The following is a 17,336-nucleotide window of genomic DNA, read 5'->3' as shown; positions in this document are numbered from 1 at the left end:
ACTCAAGCGGCTCATTTACCTGACTCTGAGCACAAACCAGCTTAAGAGCGTTCCCAAGCACGACTGGTGGTGGAGCTGAAGACTGAATGAATTAGCAAATTGCTAACAATTAATTTTCATGTTTACAAATTTAATTAATTGTGTTGGACATATTGCACTCACACGTACACAAAGGTCCATTTTATAATTTGATACTAAACCACGTGTTCTTGCTTAACAGAGAAATATCTTGCGTTGTGCACCCTTTGTTTGTCCCCGAAGTCTCCCTTGCCAAAGAGACTTCCGTCTCAGCGGGGGATCTCGTCTGGTCAGACAAGAGTTCAGGGACGTGCTCTATTTACATCGGGGCCAGAGCCCATTGAGACAAAGGTTTTCTGGTACGGGAGACGTGAGACGAGACTATTAAACATCTCTGAACATGTCTCTGGGTGGAGATAGACTAAAGACAGAGTCATGCACCCAGCAGTGAGAATAGCGGAGGAGTGGCGCCAATGGAGGCACATCGCCCACATGAGCAGTGGCATGAGCAAGCAAGCAACTGCAGGGCTGCACCTTTACCTCTTCACTGAGATACGAGGGAAAACATTACAATGCGGTGAATTAGGCCGCGAATGCAGAATGTAGCGTTTGGGAACAGGTGACCGATTTTGGAAACGGTTACTGGATAAGAGGTCGTCGTCTAATACCACTAATAACTAGCCTCCTTGAATTATTTTGACTGCCTGGGAGCTGGGCTCTGGGTTTGTGCTGTAATAAGCTCACAGAGCTGCCCAGTAGCGCGTTTGCCAAACTCACCCGGCTGAAGCATTTGGGTCTGGACGGAAATCAACTGAAGAGCATCCCCGCTGGGGTGTTTGACCGCCTGGGGAACCTGCAGTGGCTGAGTCTGCACACCAACCAGCTGAAGAGCGTTTCCAGCGGCGCGTTTTACAAAGGAAGCCAGCACTTCCAGGAATGGTCTCTGCTTTGTCGCTTGGCATCGGGATAGAGACGACGCTCGGCACGAGTAGCGCTCAGTTCGTAAAGATACCGCGTTATTGACATCCACAGTCATCGTCACCATCAACGTCGTCACAGTTTTTCTTGTGCTACAAGTTAGTCTTCAGTGTCACTGAGCGGTGAGGGGAGCGTCTACTTTCGAGAGTTTGAGACCTAATAGTTTTTCAATCGCACGTCAAAGTAATATATTTCACCTGTACATGTTACCATTTCGATCACGATCTGATCTGATGCGGTTTTAAGTTGCATCCCTCCAACAATTATTTTATTTGATCACACGTGTTGTACAGTACGTTGGTGTTTAGTTTACTATATGTGCGCATTTATTAACATTTTGCTTGGTTATGAATAATCTAATTAGCTACATTGATGTAGTTTACGTTGACATTTGTAAGGCTCTACATTATTTAATGTAAGTTATGGCAATACATTATTTGGTGGATAATTGTTTCCGTATTCGAGGTTTTAGCAACACCTATAAGTAGACTAAAACAATGCTTTTCTAAATCTTAACTTCACAGTGAAACGTAACATTCCAATGTGCCCACAATGAGAGATGTTGATCAGCGTGAAACACCTCCTATAGCAGATGGTTCAGAAGCACAACAGAGGCACTGCGAGTTACATTCTTGGAATAACATTGAGAGATAGACGAACACGTGGATCAGGGGATAAACTCTTGCAAATTACATAAAACGGTTAATAAAGTAAGCTGGCATGGCCATGCTACGGCACGAGAAGGGATGATCGAATAATCTACGATGGCCAATGTACATTGACCAATGGACTCATGATCCGCAGCCAAGTTAGAGAACGCGCCTGGAAGTACGGCCACCATGGAGATGGAGTGATGACAGCAGCTCGTGTGCAAGTGCGAGATGGATGAATACATCGCATGGTCGTGAATTACTGCTTGCAGACACCTTCATCCAGCAGTAGATTTATCATAGCTGATGAATACATTAATATCAGGGTATTGATATATAAATGTTTCTCGATGAGAGCCTTTTGACATACACATCCCTATCTTCAATGGAGACGTGCGAAATAAATTAATAAAGGTATAAACCTCACCATTCACAGTAATTAAATATAGAAGAAAATAGATATAACCACACAACTCTGAAACAATCAGTTTTTACAAGTGATTTATAAATGCACTAAACACTATAAATGTTTCGTCAAAACGTTATTCATGGACGTCGCTCGTATGCAAGGCGAGGCCGTTGTGAGCCGCCTCTAAATTGTCGCCCGCCGGGGTGTTTGACAAACTGACCCAGCTCACTTATCTGAATCTGCGAGACAACCAGCTGAAGAGCATTCCCAACGGACGTTTGCTGGGGGCATGCATCTCTCGAGCTGGATGTACAATGCTGTGTTTCAGGGTTGGTGACTAGTCTCGTGACTTCATGATGACATTAGACAGAATATGTAGATGGCAAGTTCTAGGACCTCTGAGCTGATGGAAACCTCCTGAGACTCCAGCACAGAGTAGAGTGCAATTTATAAAGAGTCTGTGTGTGAGGACACTGACGGGCTTAGACGAAGGTTCGGTTTAACCAATGGACTCATGATCAACAACAAACTGACCCGGCTGTGTAAATTCCCAACTTCACCTTCGCTAAATAATGACGTCACAGCCCCATGTGAGCGTGCATCGTGCACACGGATTGCAGGTGCTCGTGGGTAAAACCTGGACATGTGCAACGGTCTCCAGCTGTTATTGCGCAGCTCCAATCGCTTTAATTGGGTCAGTTTGAGATGGATACCAGTGGGCAGAGCCGTCGACTGGTTGGTGTAACATTTTAATTTCTTTAGACTGACTTGGCAATCGAGTTTGCCCAACAACAATTTAAAAAGCGTCCCTGAGGGACACTTTCGCCTACTTCAGCATTTTTTCATGCTCTGGTTGTTCCACCTGATGAAGATTGCTTGTGTTGCGATCGAAACGTCGTGATTCGTTTTATTTTATTTCGACCAAAGAGTATTTTGGGTCCGCTGAGGAACTTCATATCAACGTGATAACGCCTCACTGTAAACAATTACACGGTGATTCAAACATGGACAACTTCTATGTTACTTGTCATGCGTTTGTGATATGACGGTAGAATAAACGTAACGTAGAAATTTTTCGTGACATCATTGAGTGCACGCCTTCTCGAAACGTGCGGTCGGATTTATCTGCTTTCTGCCCACGTGACCAGCCAGCTAATGGCCGCAGCCCGGTCCGCAATGACTGCAAAACGAGTATCAAATCACATTTGTGTATGTTTTTTTACTTAATTTCAGTAAAACGCTGATCTTTAAAATATTCATGTAATACAAGCGTGCGATGAGTGCTCTCTGCAGGGCGTTTATGAAAGTAGAACATAATGCAGTCGTGGCTGCCTCTAAACTTTCGCCCTTCCCGCGCAGTGTTCGTGCCCGGGGGCAGATGGGGACTGTCACGGGAGAAGCCTCGCGTCTGTGCCTACGGGAATCCCCAGCACCACGCGAGTGCTGCGTTTGTACAACAATCAGATCACGAAGCTCGAGCCAGGGGTGCTTAACAGTCTAACGCAGCTCACTTCTATGGATCTTGGTAGCAATCGGCTGCAGGCTCTTCCCGAGGGGGTGTTTGACCGCCTGGTGAATCTGCAGTGGTTGGCTCTGAACGACAATCAGCTGAAAAGCGACTCGCGGTAGAGCTGCAGCCACACCCCTGAGAGTCTCACCGGTGGTGATAATGCACCGAATATGAACATTCTAAAATTATCAGCGTAAAAATACGAACAACAGAAATACACAATAGTAAACAACAACAAACATGAGCTTCTAAACAATTATAACACTTCATGTGCAATCATGGATATTTGTATAAAAATTAAACACGTTCCATTAATGACAGTCTCAAGAATAACGTGTCAAGGTTAATGGATTTCCTTTAACGCCAGTCCTTAAAAAACAATGGTGCTTCTTACATAACTGATGTCAGCAATGATGTCAGTAAATACTGCATTTTAACTTCTTCACAGATATTCTACACAATGCATTGAATATCGTCTCAATAGATCAGCTATAGTGTCCAGCAGTGGATTAAAATCCACGCTGGTGATGTTGAATTTACATCTAAATATCCAGATAGATTCCCCATTGCTACATTTAACCAGGCGAGAGACTTTTGAAATCCACTATTTTCAGTGGAGTCCTTGAAAAAAAATGTATCTTCACTATTCACGAAAATAAAAATACATGAACATAACACGACCACAATTCCACATCAAAATGTTTTGGATGACCAAAACTACGTAACACATGCACGCTAAGCACTCTAAAATATGTAACGAGAACATTTTACGGAGCGCATCAATAAGAGGCGATTCGTGTACATGTTGGACCACACGCGACGCCGCTAGCGTGCAAGGGGAGGCCGTTGTGAGCCGCCTCTAAACCGTCGCCCGTCCCTCGCAGTGTTCGTGCTCAGGGACACAAGTGCTCTGTGAAGTGATAGGCCTCGCGTCTGTGCCTGCGGGAATCCCCACCACCACGCAAAGGCTGGATTTGGACGTCAATCAGATCACGAAGCTCGAGCCCGGGGTGTTTGACAGTCTGGCGGCACTGGTGGAGACACGAGGCTATGAGACCCCTGCCATTGTCACTGCGATCGTGAATCATGATGTTGAATTCCTCACATACACCGGCATAATGGGAAACAAAATACAATAACAATGTTCCAACGGGCTTCGTTTAATGAAAGAGGGGTGGCTTTATAAAGTAAACATTTCTTAAGAAAGAATAGAGGTCGCTTTCGCTCAAATATCTAAATAATTGTGCATCAATGTCACTTCAACTAAGTTCTCAATGAATGTGAATGCACCTATCCTTATTTATAAAATTGTTCGGAAAGTGAATGGAATTCGTGTAACTTAAGATTTATATGACATTGAGTGGAGTTCCTGTTAACTAACACGTATGTATGGACGTGACATAAGTGCTATTAAGTTCATGCTTATGAAAGCGAATGGATTTTATTAAAAGAAACACATCTCCATGAAAGGGATTGAAGTCGGTTTTCACTTTGATGTGAATAGATATGCATTTCACTAACTTAACTCCATGCACGTGATTGGTGTCCGCTTTGAGCTCTCATTAATCTCTATGGAATTGAACGCAGGCCACTTTAACTAACTGATGCCATTGGTATGAATAGAGGTCACTTTGATGAGGCAATCTCAAGCATCACCATAAGCCATGAGTACCCTCTGCGGTGAGTCACAGCCTGACCCATTTGACCTTGGTGGATCTTAGTGGCAACCAGCTGCAGCATCTTCCCGAGGAGGTGTTTGACCACCTGGTGAATCTGAGGCAGCTGTGGTCGAACAGCAACCAGCTGACCTCTGTCCCCGCTGGGGTCTTTGACAAACTCAACCGGCTCATTCACCTGACTCTGAGCACAAACCAGCTTAAGAGCGTTCCCAAGCACGACTGGTGGTGGAGCTGAAGACTGAATGAATTAGCAAATAGCTGACAATTAATGGTCACGTTTACGAATTTCATTAATTGTGTTGGACACATTGCACTCACACGTACACAAAGGTCCATTTTATAATTTGATACTAAAACTCGTGTTCTTGCTTGACAGATAAATATATTGCGTTGTGCACCCTTTGTTTGTCCCCGAAGTCTCCCTTGCCAAAGAGACTTCCCTCTCAGCGGGGGATGTCGTCTGGTCAGACAAGAGTTCATGGACGTGCTCTATTTACATCGGGGCCAGAGCCCATTGAGACAAAGGTTTTCTGGTACGGGAGACGTGAGACGAGGCTATTAAACATCTCTGAACATGTCTCTGGGTGGAGAAAGCTAAAGACAGAGTCATGCACCCAGCAGTGAGAATAGCGGAGGAGTGGCCGCCAAGGGAGGCACATCGCCCACATGAGCAGTGGCATGAGCAAGCAACTGCAGGGCTGCACCTTTACCTCTTCACTGAGATACGAGGGAAAACATTACAATGCGGTGAATTAGGCCGCGAATGCAGAATGTAGCGTTTGGGAACAGGTGACCGATTTTGGAAACGGTTACTGGATAAGAGGTCGTCGTCTAATACCACTAATATCTAGCCTCCTTGATTTATTTTGACTGCCTGGGAGCTGGGCTCTGGGTTTGTGCTGTAATAAGCTCACAGAGCTGCCCAGTAGCGCGTTTGCCAAACTCACCCGGCTGAAGCATTTGGGTCTGGACGGAAATCAACTGAAGAGCATCCCCGCTGGGGTGTTTGACCGCCTGGGGAACCTGCAGTGGCTGAGTCTGCACACCAACCAGCTGAAGAGCGTTTCCAGCGGCGCGTTTGACAAAGGGAGCCAGCACTTCCAGGAATGGTCTCTGCTTTGTCGCTTGGCATCGGGATAGAGACGACGCTCGGCACGAGTAGCGCTCAGTTTGTAAAGATAACGCGTTATTGACATCCACAGTCATCGTCACCATCAACATCGTCACGGTGTCGTCTTGTGCTACAAGTTAGTCTACAGTGTCACTGAACGGTGAGGGGAGCGTCTGCCTTCGTACATTCGTGAATATGAAATGCACAACCGACGCAGTAAAATATACATTAAGACTGCTTACACGTGCGTTCATGTATGCATTGCGTGTGTAACAGGGTTCGGAGACCTGCAGATCCGGAGCCGAATGCGGCTCTTTGGTTCCCACTTTGCGGGCAGCCGTTTTTTTAAATTACATCTTAAACGTAATTTTACGTAAAGATAATGACCAAATATGGCAGTGGAATGGTTCACTATGGAATGTCTGAGTGACAACAAAATGTACAACAGCCAAACTGTATTGTTAAAGAATCACTAAGGGGAGAAAAACGAAATGGACGCAGTTGATTTCATCACCTATGTTGTTCATTTAAGTCAGAATGTTTGTTGTTGATATACAGGCGGGTAGGCACATAAACGTCTGAATGGTTACAATTCTCACGACGTTTCGGCCACAATGCAAGCAGCTGTCCTCAGGTGAAGAACAGGTTTGTCGGAAAGACAGCGTCTGAATGAACACCACCAAGCTTGTCAGCGTATATTTAAGCTGTGTTAGAGGAGGAAGGGCGCCTTGACAAAGGAATTTGCATATCAAGAGAGGAATTTAGCATATTTATGGAAAATGCAGATATGGGATTAGTCACTAGTTGTGGAATGTGTAGAAGGTGGGGGGTGGTCTCAAAGTCATATTATGCTCGTGTATTATGTAGGATTAGCAGTAATAAAGGGAGGAAGTAGGGTTAGCAGTAATAAAGGGAAGGAATATTAATAGTAAGGAGCTGCAGCAGCCAAACCACCACGTAAAAAAGCTAAAATATAAACTACATCAATATCATCAATATACTCTCCAACAAGCTGAGCTACTAACAGTAAGTCATACATTACAATTCCATGTCGCAAAAAATATAATATGCCTCCAGCTAAACTTTTTCCTTACATCACACGGATCTACCCCGTACTATATACTGCCATAGATAAACCCAACAATAAATTATATACTGCATTCCTATACACCACCCTATACCTTAAACTATACATTGTAATATTAAACTATATTTTATTCTACCTACTCTACTGTATACCACACTGCTGTATATTCACTATACAATTACCATACTATATATTACCTTATACATTATATTAAACATTACACTTTTATACTATTTATTATTATACAATCTGCTATACACTATACCATTGACCGTCGCGTGAAAGGTACTAAGAGAAAGCAACGAAATATGTCAATGGGAGAGTGATGGTAGGAGACTTGCAGCGGAGCAAAGAATCCATTCCCTGCGGAGAATAAAAGATATATAGTCAATGCCAGTGAGTTGCCTGCGGTCTGAAAGGCACCATAAACGTGAACACAATCAGTAAAGGTGCGAAATGGTTTATTACGTCCTTCCAATGATGGCTGAGCCAGAATCCATCTTCTCGGTTGAAATTGTCTCTGTGTTTGTATATGTGGATCGCCTCATGAACGAATCTCTCATGGTAGCCAGATGGCTTGCAGAGAACCTCTGTCTTGGAGAAGTCAATGTCATGTGAGCCCATTGAATTGTAACAGTGATCTGCCACGGCTGAGGTGTTTGTCCTACCGTGTTTCAGGTCTGCTTTATGTTCACGGATGCGGTCCGAGACGTCGTTTGGTTTCTCCAATGTAACTGCTACCAGACCGCATCAGACAGAGGTTCTCTGCAAGCCATCTGGCTACCATGAGAGATTCGTTCCGTTTAGATTGTCAGAATTATTCTTTTTAAAGGCACAATGGATCACGTAAACGATGTCCAAAAAACAATGTAACGTCATATTTTGGGTAAATATGATATTCCGGTGATTATACGCAATGATTCATTACCACAGTGGCAATAGCAGGAGCATTGGTGTATCGTGTCTTCACCAGTGCCGTCAGGCGGTCAAACACCCCGGGCTCGAGCTTCGTGATCTGATTGAAGCGCAAAAACAGAGTCTGCGTGGTGGTGGGGATTCCCGCAGGCACAGACGCGAGGCTTCTGCGATCACAGTCCACTTGTGTCCCTGAGCACGAACACTGCGAGGGACGGGCGACGGTTTAGAGGCGGCTCACAACGGCCTCCCCTTGCACGGGAGCGGCGTCGCGTGTGGTCCAACATTTACACAAGATTTCCGCCAAAATTTTTTACCAAATATTTTTCAGAATGCATCGTTTGAACATATTTACGCTGTTCATACTGATCGTTTGAATTTACTCCATATTTGCATCTTTAGTTAATTTATTTGTTAATCTACTGGATAAATAATGAATGTATTTACCAGGTCTCCCTTGAGAATTGAGATATACATTACAATAGTCTCTCATCTATGTCAGTGTCTCCACACGTATTTGTAGTAACAATCAAATGAGTGCAGCGCTATGTTCATTCTAGATGACAGCCGTAAGGCAGATATGAGTATTTATATCATTGGTCTTGAATATCTGAAGCAGGAACGCGCCTCTCCTCGCTCGACTCAGCCTCAAGTGAGTACCTGCCACGGTGTGTAAGCGTCAGCACTGGGGAGACAACACGTGAAAGGTGGAGGGACTGTGTTTTAAGCGAGAAGGAATGTGACGATCCTGTCTGCATCAACACCATCACTGATTTGACCGATCCTAAGCCGCACCGATGTCCGTCGTATCTCATCCCTACCTGATTGATTAAAAGCTTTGCTCAGTGAGCGCAGATACGAGCACACGTGAAACTGGGCACGCGTGACTTGCATTGCGGTGTTAACAGAACGCAGTGCAAAGCAATCGCGCATTAGCGCGGGGCAGCTGAAGAGCATTCCCAGGGGCGCCTTTGACAACCTCAAGAGCCTCACTCACATCTGGCTGTACAACAACCCGTGGGAATGTGCCCTGCGCGGAGCCCTCAGCCTCCTCTCTCTCTCAGCCTCTGCCTCCTCGTGATGATCAATGATAAGGTGGCCTACACGGTAATTTAAATACGACCATATTTGGAAAGTTGTTGTTTTTATTGTAATTGAGAGAGAGTTGGTACCCTGCCTCTTACTCGGGTGGTTTCAGGTAAATTACGTTCAATATTAACTACCACTTCACCTCTAGTATGTTTGTTTCACTTTAAGACAGCGCTATAGATGTTGTTTGTGGATGTCCAGTCAAATTCGAGCTCTGTTCGTTTCATTTCATTTCTCTCTTAGTCTTTTCAATTAAAGCTTGATAATTCATCCACTCCGAGTGGTGACAACCAGCTTGGTGACGTGGTGACTTCATCGCAGTGGATGGACAACGAGCTTTACATCTTCTTGGTTCTTTCGGTAAAGTCACGTAGAATGGAAATAATAAAATAATAAAGATAAAACATAATAAAATAATTCTCACGACGTTTCGGCCACAACGCAAGCAGCCGTCCTCAGGTGAAGAACAGGTCCGTCGATATGACAGCGTCTGAATGACACGTCCTGGGCTTGGAGCGTCTATTTAAGCTGGGAGGGAGGAGGAAGAGCGCCTTGACAAAATAATTTGCATATCAAGAGGAATTTTAGCATATTTGTGTAATATTACACTATGTATTATTCTACCCACCCTACTTCACACCACACTGCTGCATATTCACCATACAACTACGACACCATGTATTACCTTGTACATTGTATTAAACATTACATTTTTATACTATTTATTATTATACAATCCGCTAAACACTATACCATTGACCGTCGCGTCAATGGGAGACATATTTCGCTGCTTCCTCTTAGTATCTTTCACGCGACGGTCAATGGTATAGTGTTTAGCGGATTGTATAATAATAAATAGTATAAAAATGTAATGTTTAATACAATGTACAAGGTAATACATGGTGTCGTAGTTGTATGGTGAATATGCAGCAGTGTGGTGTGCAGTAGGGTGGGTAGAATAATACATAGTGTAATATTACAATGTATAAGGTATATATGTATAAGGTGCTGTATAGTAATCACAAGTAGTACTAGTCGCATATCTGCATTTCCCATAAATATGCTAAAATTCGTAGTTGTATTCACGTAATCCAGGCGTGCGATGAGTGCTCTCTGCAGGGCGTTTATGAAAGTAGAATAGAATGCCGTCGTGGCTGCCTCTAAACCTTCACCCTTACCGCGCAGTTCGTGCCCGGGGACATATGATGACTGCCACGGGAGAAGCCTCGCGTCTGTGCCTACGGGAATCCCCAGCACCACGCGAGTGCTGCGTTTGTACAACAATCAAATCACGAAGCTCGAGCCAGGGGTGCTTGTCAGTCTAACGCAGCTCACTTCTATGGAACTTGGTAGCAATCGGCTGCAGGCTCTTCCCGAGGGGGTGTTTGACCGCCTGGTGAATCTGCAGTTGTTGGCACTGGACCACAATCAGCTGAAGAGCGTTCCCAGGAGCGTGACTCGCGGTGGAGCTGCAGCCACGCCCCTGAGAGTCATACCGGTGGTGATATTGCACCCAAAATGAGCATTCGAAAATTATCAGCGTAAAAATACGAACAACAAAAATACACAATAGTAAACAACAACAAACACCAGCTTAACCAGGCGAGAGACTTTTGAAATCCACTATTTTCAGTGGAGTCCTTGAAAAAAAAATGTATCTTCACTATTCACGAAAAAAACTACATTAAGACAACACGACCACAATTCCACATCAAAATGTTTTGGATGAATAAAACAACGTAACACATACACGCTAAGCACTCTAAAATATGTAATGAGAACATTTTACGGAGCGCATCAGTAAGAGGCGATTCGTCTCAATATTGGACCACACGCGACGCCGCTCGCGTGCAAGGGGAGGCCGTTGTGAGCCGCCTCTAAACCGTCGCCCGTCCCTCGCAGTGTTCGTGCTCAGGGGCAGACGTGTATTGTGGAGGGAAAAACCTCGCGTCTGTGCCTGCGGGAATCCCCACCGCCACGCAAAGCCTGTATTTGAACGACAATCAGATCACGAAGCTCGAGCCCGGGGTGTTTGACAGTCTGGCGGCACTGGTTTTAGACACGCGTCTATGAGACCCCTGCCATTGTCACTGCGATCGTGAATCATGATGTTGAATTCCTCACATACACCGGCATAATGGTAAACAAAATACAATAACAATGTTCTAACGGGCATCGTTTATTGAAAGAGTGGTGGCTTTATAAAGTAAACATGTCTTAAGAGAGAATAGAAGTCGCTTTAGCTCAAATATCTATATAATTGTGCTTCAAGGTCACTTCAACTAAGTTTTCAATGAATGTGAATGCACCTATCCTTATTTATAAAATAGTTCGGAAAGTGAAAGGAATTCGTGTAACTTAAGATTTATTTGACATTGAGTGGAGTTCCTGTTAACTAACACATATGTATGGAAGTGACATAAGTGCTATTAAGTTCATGCTGATGAAAGCGAATGTATTTTATTAAAAGAAACACATCTCCATGAAAGGGATTGAAGTCGGTTTCCACTGTGATGTGAATAGATATGCATTTCACTAACTTAACTCCATGCACGTGATTGGTGTCCGCTTTGCGCTCTCATTAATCTCTATGGAATTAAACGCAGGCCACTTTAACTAACTGATGCCATTGTAATGAATGGTGTAAATGCTTACCCCGAGCTCTCATACTCTGATGGTTCATTGTCTTTGAGTTGTGCGCCTTTTGGCGTCATCTGGTCCAACCCATGTGTGACTAGGCTCTAAGGAAAGCTGTCTGGGGTGTGGACCAATCAACTTCAAGGACAGTGCATATATTATCAGAGTTATGTCTTTTGTTTGCATTATGGCTGCAGATATTGGGGTCTATGCAAACATGACTCCTTGTAAAAAAGGTGTCAGTTTTATTGCCAGATAGAAGGGTAAAAATACAATTATCGAATAGAGGTCACTTTGATGAGGCAATCTCTAGCATCACCATAAGCCATGAGTACCCTCTGCGGTGAGTCACAGCCTGACCCAGCTGGCCTTGGTGGATCTTAGTGGCAACCGGCTGCAGCATCTTTCCGAGGAGGTGTTTGACCACCTGGTGAATCTGCGGCAGCTGTGGTCGAACAGCAACCAGCTGACCTCTCTCCCCGCTGGGGTCTTTGACAAACTCAAGCGGCTCATTTACCTGACTCTGAGCACAAACCAGCTTAAGAGCGTTCCCAAGCACGACTGGTGGTGGAGCTGAAGACTGAATGAATTAGCAAATTGCTAACAATTAATTTTCATGTTTACAAATTTAATTAATTGTGTTGGACATATTGCACTCACACGTACACAAAGGTCCATTTTATAATTTGATACTAAACCACGTGTTCTTGCTTAACAGAGAAATATCTTGCGTTGTGCACCCTTTGTTTGTCCCCGAAGTCTCCCTTGCCAAAGAGACTTCCGTCTCAGCGGGGTATCTCGTCTGGTCAGACAAGAGTTCAGGGACGTGCTCTATTTACATCGGGGCCAGAGCCCATTGAGACAAAGGTTTTCTGGTACGGGAGACGTGAGACGAGACTATTAAACATCTCTGAACATGTCTCTGGGTGGAGATAGACTAAAGACAGAGTCATGCACCCAGCAGTGAGAATAGCGGAGGAGTGGCCGCCAATGGAGGCACATCGCCCACATGAGCAGTGGCATGAGCAAGCAAGCAACTGCAGGGCTGCACCTTTACCTCTTCACTGAGATACGAGGGAAAACATTACAATGCGGTGAATTAGGCCGCGAATGCAGAATGTAGCGTTTGGGAACAGGTGACCGATTTTGGAAACGGTTACTGGATAAGAGGTCGTCGTCTAATACCACTAATAACTAGCCTCCTTGAATTATTTTGACTGCCTGGGAGCTGGGCTCTGGGTTTGTGCTGTAATAAGCTCACAGAGCTGCCCAGTAGCGCGTTTGCCAAACTCACCCGGCTGAAGCATTTGGGTCTGGACGGAAATCAACTGAAGAGCATCCCCGCTGGGGTGTTTGACCGCCTGGGGAACCTGCAGTGGCTGAGTCTGCACACCAACCAGCTGAAGAGCGTTTCCAGCGGCGCGTTTGACAAAGGGAGCCAGCACTTCCAGGAATGGTCTCTGCTTTGTCGCTTGGCATCGGGATAGAGACGACACTCGGCACGAGTAGCGCTCAGTTCGTAAAGATACCGCGTTATTGACATCCACAGTCATCGTCACCATCAACGTCGTCACAGTTTTCTCTTGTGCTACAAGTTAGTCTTCAGTGTCACTGAGCGGTGAGGGGAGCGTCTACTTTCGAGAGTTTGAGACCTAATAGTTTTTCAATCGCACGTCAAAGTAATATATTTCACCTGTACATGTTACCATTTCGATCACGATCTGATCTGATGCGGTTTTAAGTTGCATCCCTCCAACAATTATTTTATTTGATCACACGTGTTGTACAGTACGTTGGTGTTTAGTTTACTATATGTGCGCATTTATTAACATTTTGCTTGGTTATGAATAATCTAATTAGCTACATTGATGTAGTTTACGTTGACATTTTTAAGGCTCTACATTATTTAATGTAAGTTATGGCAATACATTATTTGGTGGATAATTGTTTCCGTATTCGAGGTTTTAGCAACACCTATAAGTAGACTAAAACAATGCTTTTCTAAATCTTAACTTCACAGTGAAACGTAACATTCCAATGTGCCCACAATGAGAGATGTTGATCAGCGTGAAACACCTCCTATAGCAGATGGTTCAGAAGCACAACAGAGGCACTGCGAGTTACATTCTTGGAATAACATTGAGAGATAGACGAACACGTGGATCAGGGGATAAACTCTTGCAAATTACATAAAACGGTTAATAAAGTAAGCTGGCATGGCCATGCTACGGCACGAGAAGGGATGATGGAATAATCTACGATGGCCAATGCACATTGACCATGGTCGATAACAATAGCGAAGTGGCAGCCAAGTTAGAGAACGCGCCTGGAAGTACGGCCACCATGGAGATGGAGTGATGACAGCAGCTCGTGTGCAAGTGCGAGATGGATGAATACATCGCATGGTCGTGAATTACTGCTTGCAGACACCTTCATCCAGCAGTAGATTTATCATAGCTGATGAATACATTAATATCAGGGTATTGATATATAAATGTTTCTCGATGAGAGCCTTTTGACATACACATCCCTATCTTCAATGGAGACGTGCGAAATAAATTAATAAAGGTATAAACCTCACCATTCACAGTAATTAAATATAGAAGAAAATAGATATAACCACACAACTCTGAAACAATCAGTTTTTACAAGTGATTTATAAATGCACTAAACACTATAAATGTTTCGTCAAAACGTTATTCATGGACGTCGCTCGTATGCAAGGCGAGGCCGTTGTGAGCCGCCTCTAAATTGTCGCCCGCCGGGGTGTTTGACAAACTGACCCAGCTCACTTATCTGAATCTGCGAGACAACCAGCTGAAGAGCATTCCCAACGGACGTTTGCTGGGGGCATGCATCTCTCGAGCTGGATGTACAATGCCCATCTGAAAGCTGTTCTTCTGCACTATGTAACGCGTGGAAGCTGTGTGTGGGAGCTCCACTAACGTTGTACTGAATAGTTCAGAAAGTATGTAGTATAATAGCGCTGGCTGGTGGACGGTAGCAGCAACTGTGGTGGACAGACAGTACGCACACCGTTGAGCGTGAGCACGGGTGTGCTGGCAGAGCGGAGGAACTGGGGCAAGGGTCACAGAGAACCCCATCTTGAGGCCCCTGGAACCTGCTAGCGGGTTCGAGAAGGGAGGCGCGGTCAGGGCGGAGCCAGGCCGCGCTAGTAGCATTAAAGGAGCCGAGAGTGGGGGCTCGTGGCTGCCGGTTCTGGGAATGGACTCGTCTTTTCGTTGCTGTGGTCTCGTCGCCATCGTCGCTAAATGTCTCCGCTAGATATTGCGCTACGAAAGATAGTAGTTGGCTATCTCAGTCAGCACCGTCAGTGTTAGACTTCTAGTGTTGTGTATAGGCTAGGCTAAGCTACTGTGGAGAGTGGAAGTTGTTAATAAAGAAAATTCCTCCTATAAACTATGTCTCTGAATATTTGACACGATACATTTATCGAATGATTATTATTACAGATACCGAAGTATTAAATATATAGGCATTACATTCCAGAGATGCAGCAACACATGTGCATTTCCCCATGTAGGTGCGGTATCGGTTTGCTGTGTTTAAGGGTTGGTGACTCGTCTAGTGACTTCATGATGACATTCGAAAGACTATGTAGCGACAATTAGCACCTCTTAAAGATTTGTTTGTCAATGTCCCAAGTGAAGCGATTGGCAACACTGGAGAAAACACGGGGAGCTGATAGCAAGTTATGGGACTGCTAAGCTGGCGGGAATTTCCTGAGATTCCAGCACAGAGTAGAGTGTGATTTGTAAATAGTCTGTGTGTGAGGACACTGACGGGCTTAGACGAAGGTTCAGTTTAACCAATGGACTCATGATCCACAACAACCTGATCTGGATGTGTAAAATCACCACTTCACCTTGGCTAAACAATGACGTCACAGTCCCCTATGAGCGTGCAGCGTGCACACGGACTGCACGTGCTCGAGGGTAAAACCTGGACCTGTTGAACAGTCTCCAGCTGTGATTGTGCAGCTCCACTCGCTTCAGCTGAGTCAGTTATAGTCGGACACCAGTGAGCAGAGCCGTCGACTGGTTGGTTCAACAACTTTAGTTCATTTAGACTGACCAGGCCATCGAGTCTGCACAACAATAATTTAAAAAGCGTCCCTGAGGGACCTTATATCGATGCGATACCACATCACTGTGAACAATTGCCGTATTTTCCCGCATATAACCCGCGGGGTATCCCACTTTTTACAAACAAAACAAGACCCTGCGGTGTATATGGAGGTGCGGGCTATCCTAACAATATTTTACACTCGTTTAATTTTTTCATGGTAGGACTATCCACTATGCAACACTTATCTTTGACTAAAGCACTGCTGAATAAACTACTCACACTAAAATTGCACATGTTATCACGTTTTAAATTATTCGAAATGTTTGTAAAATGAAACAACAATGTTTGAAGTGGGCGCACTTTGTTTATCGGCGATGGGAGAGCTGGGGGGAGAGAGAGGTGGGAGGTTGGGGGCGAGGCAATGGCGTTGCCATAGTGTCACTATTGTCTGCGCAGTGCGCAATCTACCAGTGCTAAAACTGTACTTACTTATCTACCAATTATGTGTTACTTATTTATTGGATATTTACTTTTCTTACTTATTTACTGTTTTAAGTTCACTCGTTTCCGGTTAGTTTGTTTTCTTTGTGCACGTTATAATGTTAATGTTAACAATTGATAGTGGAATGTATTACAAATGTTAACTTCGTATTAATATGATAGATTTAAGCTGCGGTAATAACGTTAAAGATATGCATGCATGCGGGGTATATGGAGGTGCGGGCTATCTGAATTTGTTTTACACAAAACGCTATTTTTGCGGGGTATATGCGTATGCGGGTTATATGCGTATGCGGGCTATACGCGGGAAAATACGGTAAACGGTGATTCTAACATGGGCACCTATATTACATGTAATGCGTTGGTGATATCACGGTAGAACAAACGTAACGTAGAGATTATTCCTTACATGATTGAGTGGCACCCCTCCTCGAAACGTGCGGTCGGATTTCTCTGCTTCCTTCCCACGTGACCAGCCAGGTAATGGTCTCATCCCGGTCCGCAATGACTGCAAAACGACGATCAAATCACATTTGTGTATTTTAAACTTAATTTCAGTAAAACGCTGATCTTTAAAATATTCACGTAATCCAGGCGTACGATGAGTGCTCTCTGCAGGGCGTTAATAAAAGTAGAATAGAATGCAGTCGTGGCTGCCTCTAA

At 44.5% G+C, this 17,336-nt stretch overlaps 1 protein-coding gene across 1 annotated transcript; it reads left to right on the top strand.

Moving 5' to 3' along the window:
- The first annotated feature begins 9,444 nt into the window (after nucleotides 1-9,444).
- LOC144942463 (uncharacterized) lies at nucleotides 9,445-13,570 on the top strand. Its single transcript, XM_078869331.1, has 4 exons — nucleotides 9,445-9,452; nucleotides 10,632-10,899; nucleotides 12,499-12,595; nucleotides 13,314-13,570. Exons 1-4 carry the CDS (start codon nucleotides 9,445-9,447, stop codon nucleotides 13,568-13,570), a joined length of 630 nt encoding a protein of 209 aa, XP_078725457.1.
- The last annotated feature ends 3,766 nt before the right edge of the window (nucleotides 13,571-17,336 follow it).

Source organism: Lampetra fluviatilis, chromosome 27, assembly GCF_964198595.1.
Source record: "Lampetra fluviatilis chromosome 27, kcLamFluv1.1, whole genome shotgun sequence".
NCBI lineage: Eukaryota > Metazoa > Chordata > Hyperoartia > Petromyzontiformes > Petromyzontidae > Lampetra > Lampetra fluviatilis.
This window is presented reverse-complemented; position numbering and strand designations above follow the sequence as displayed.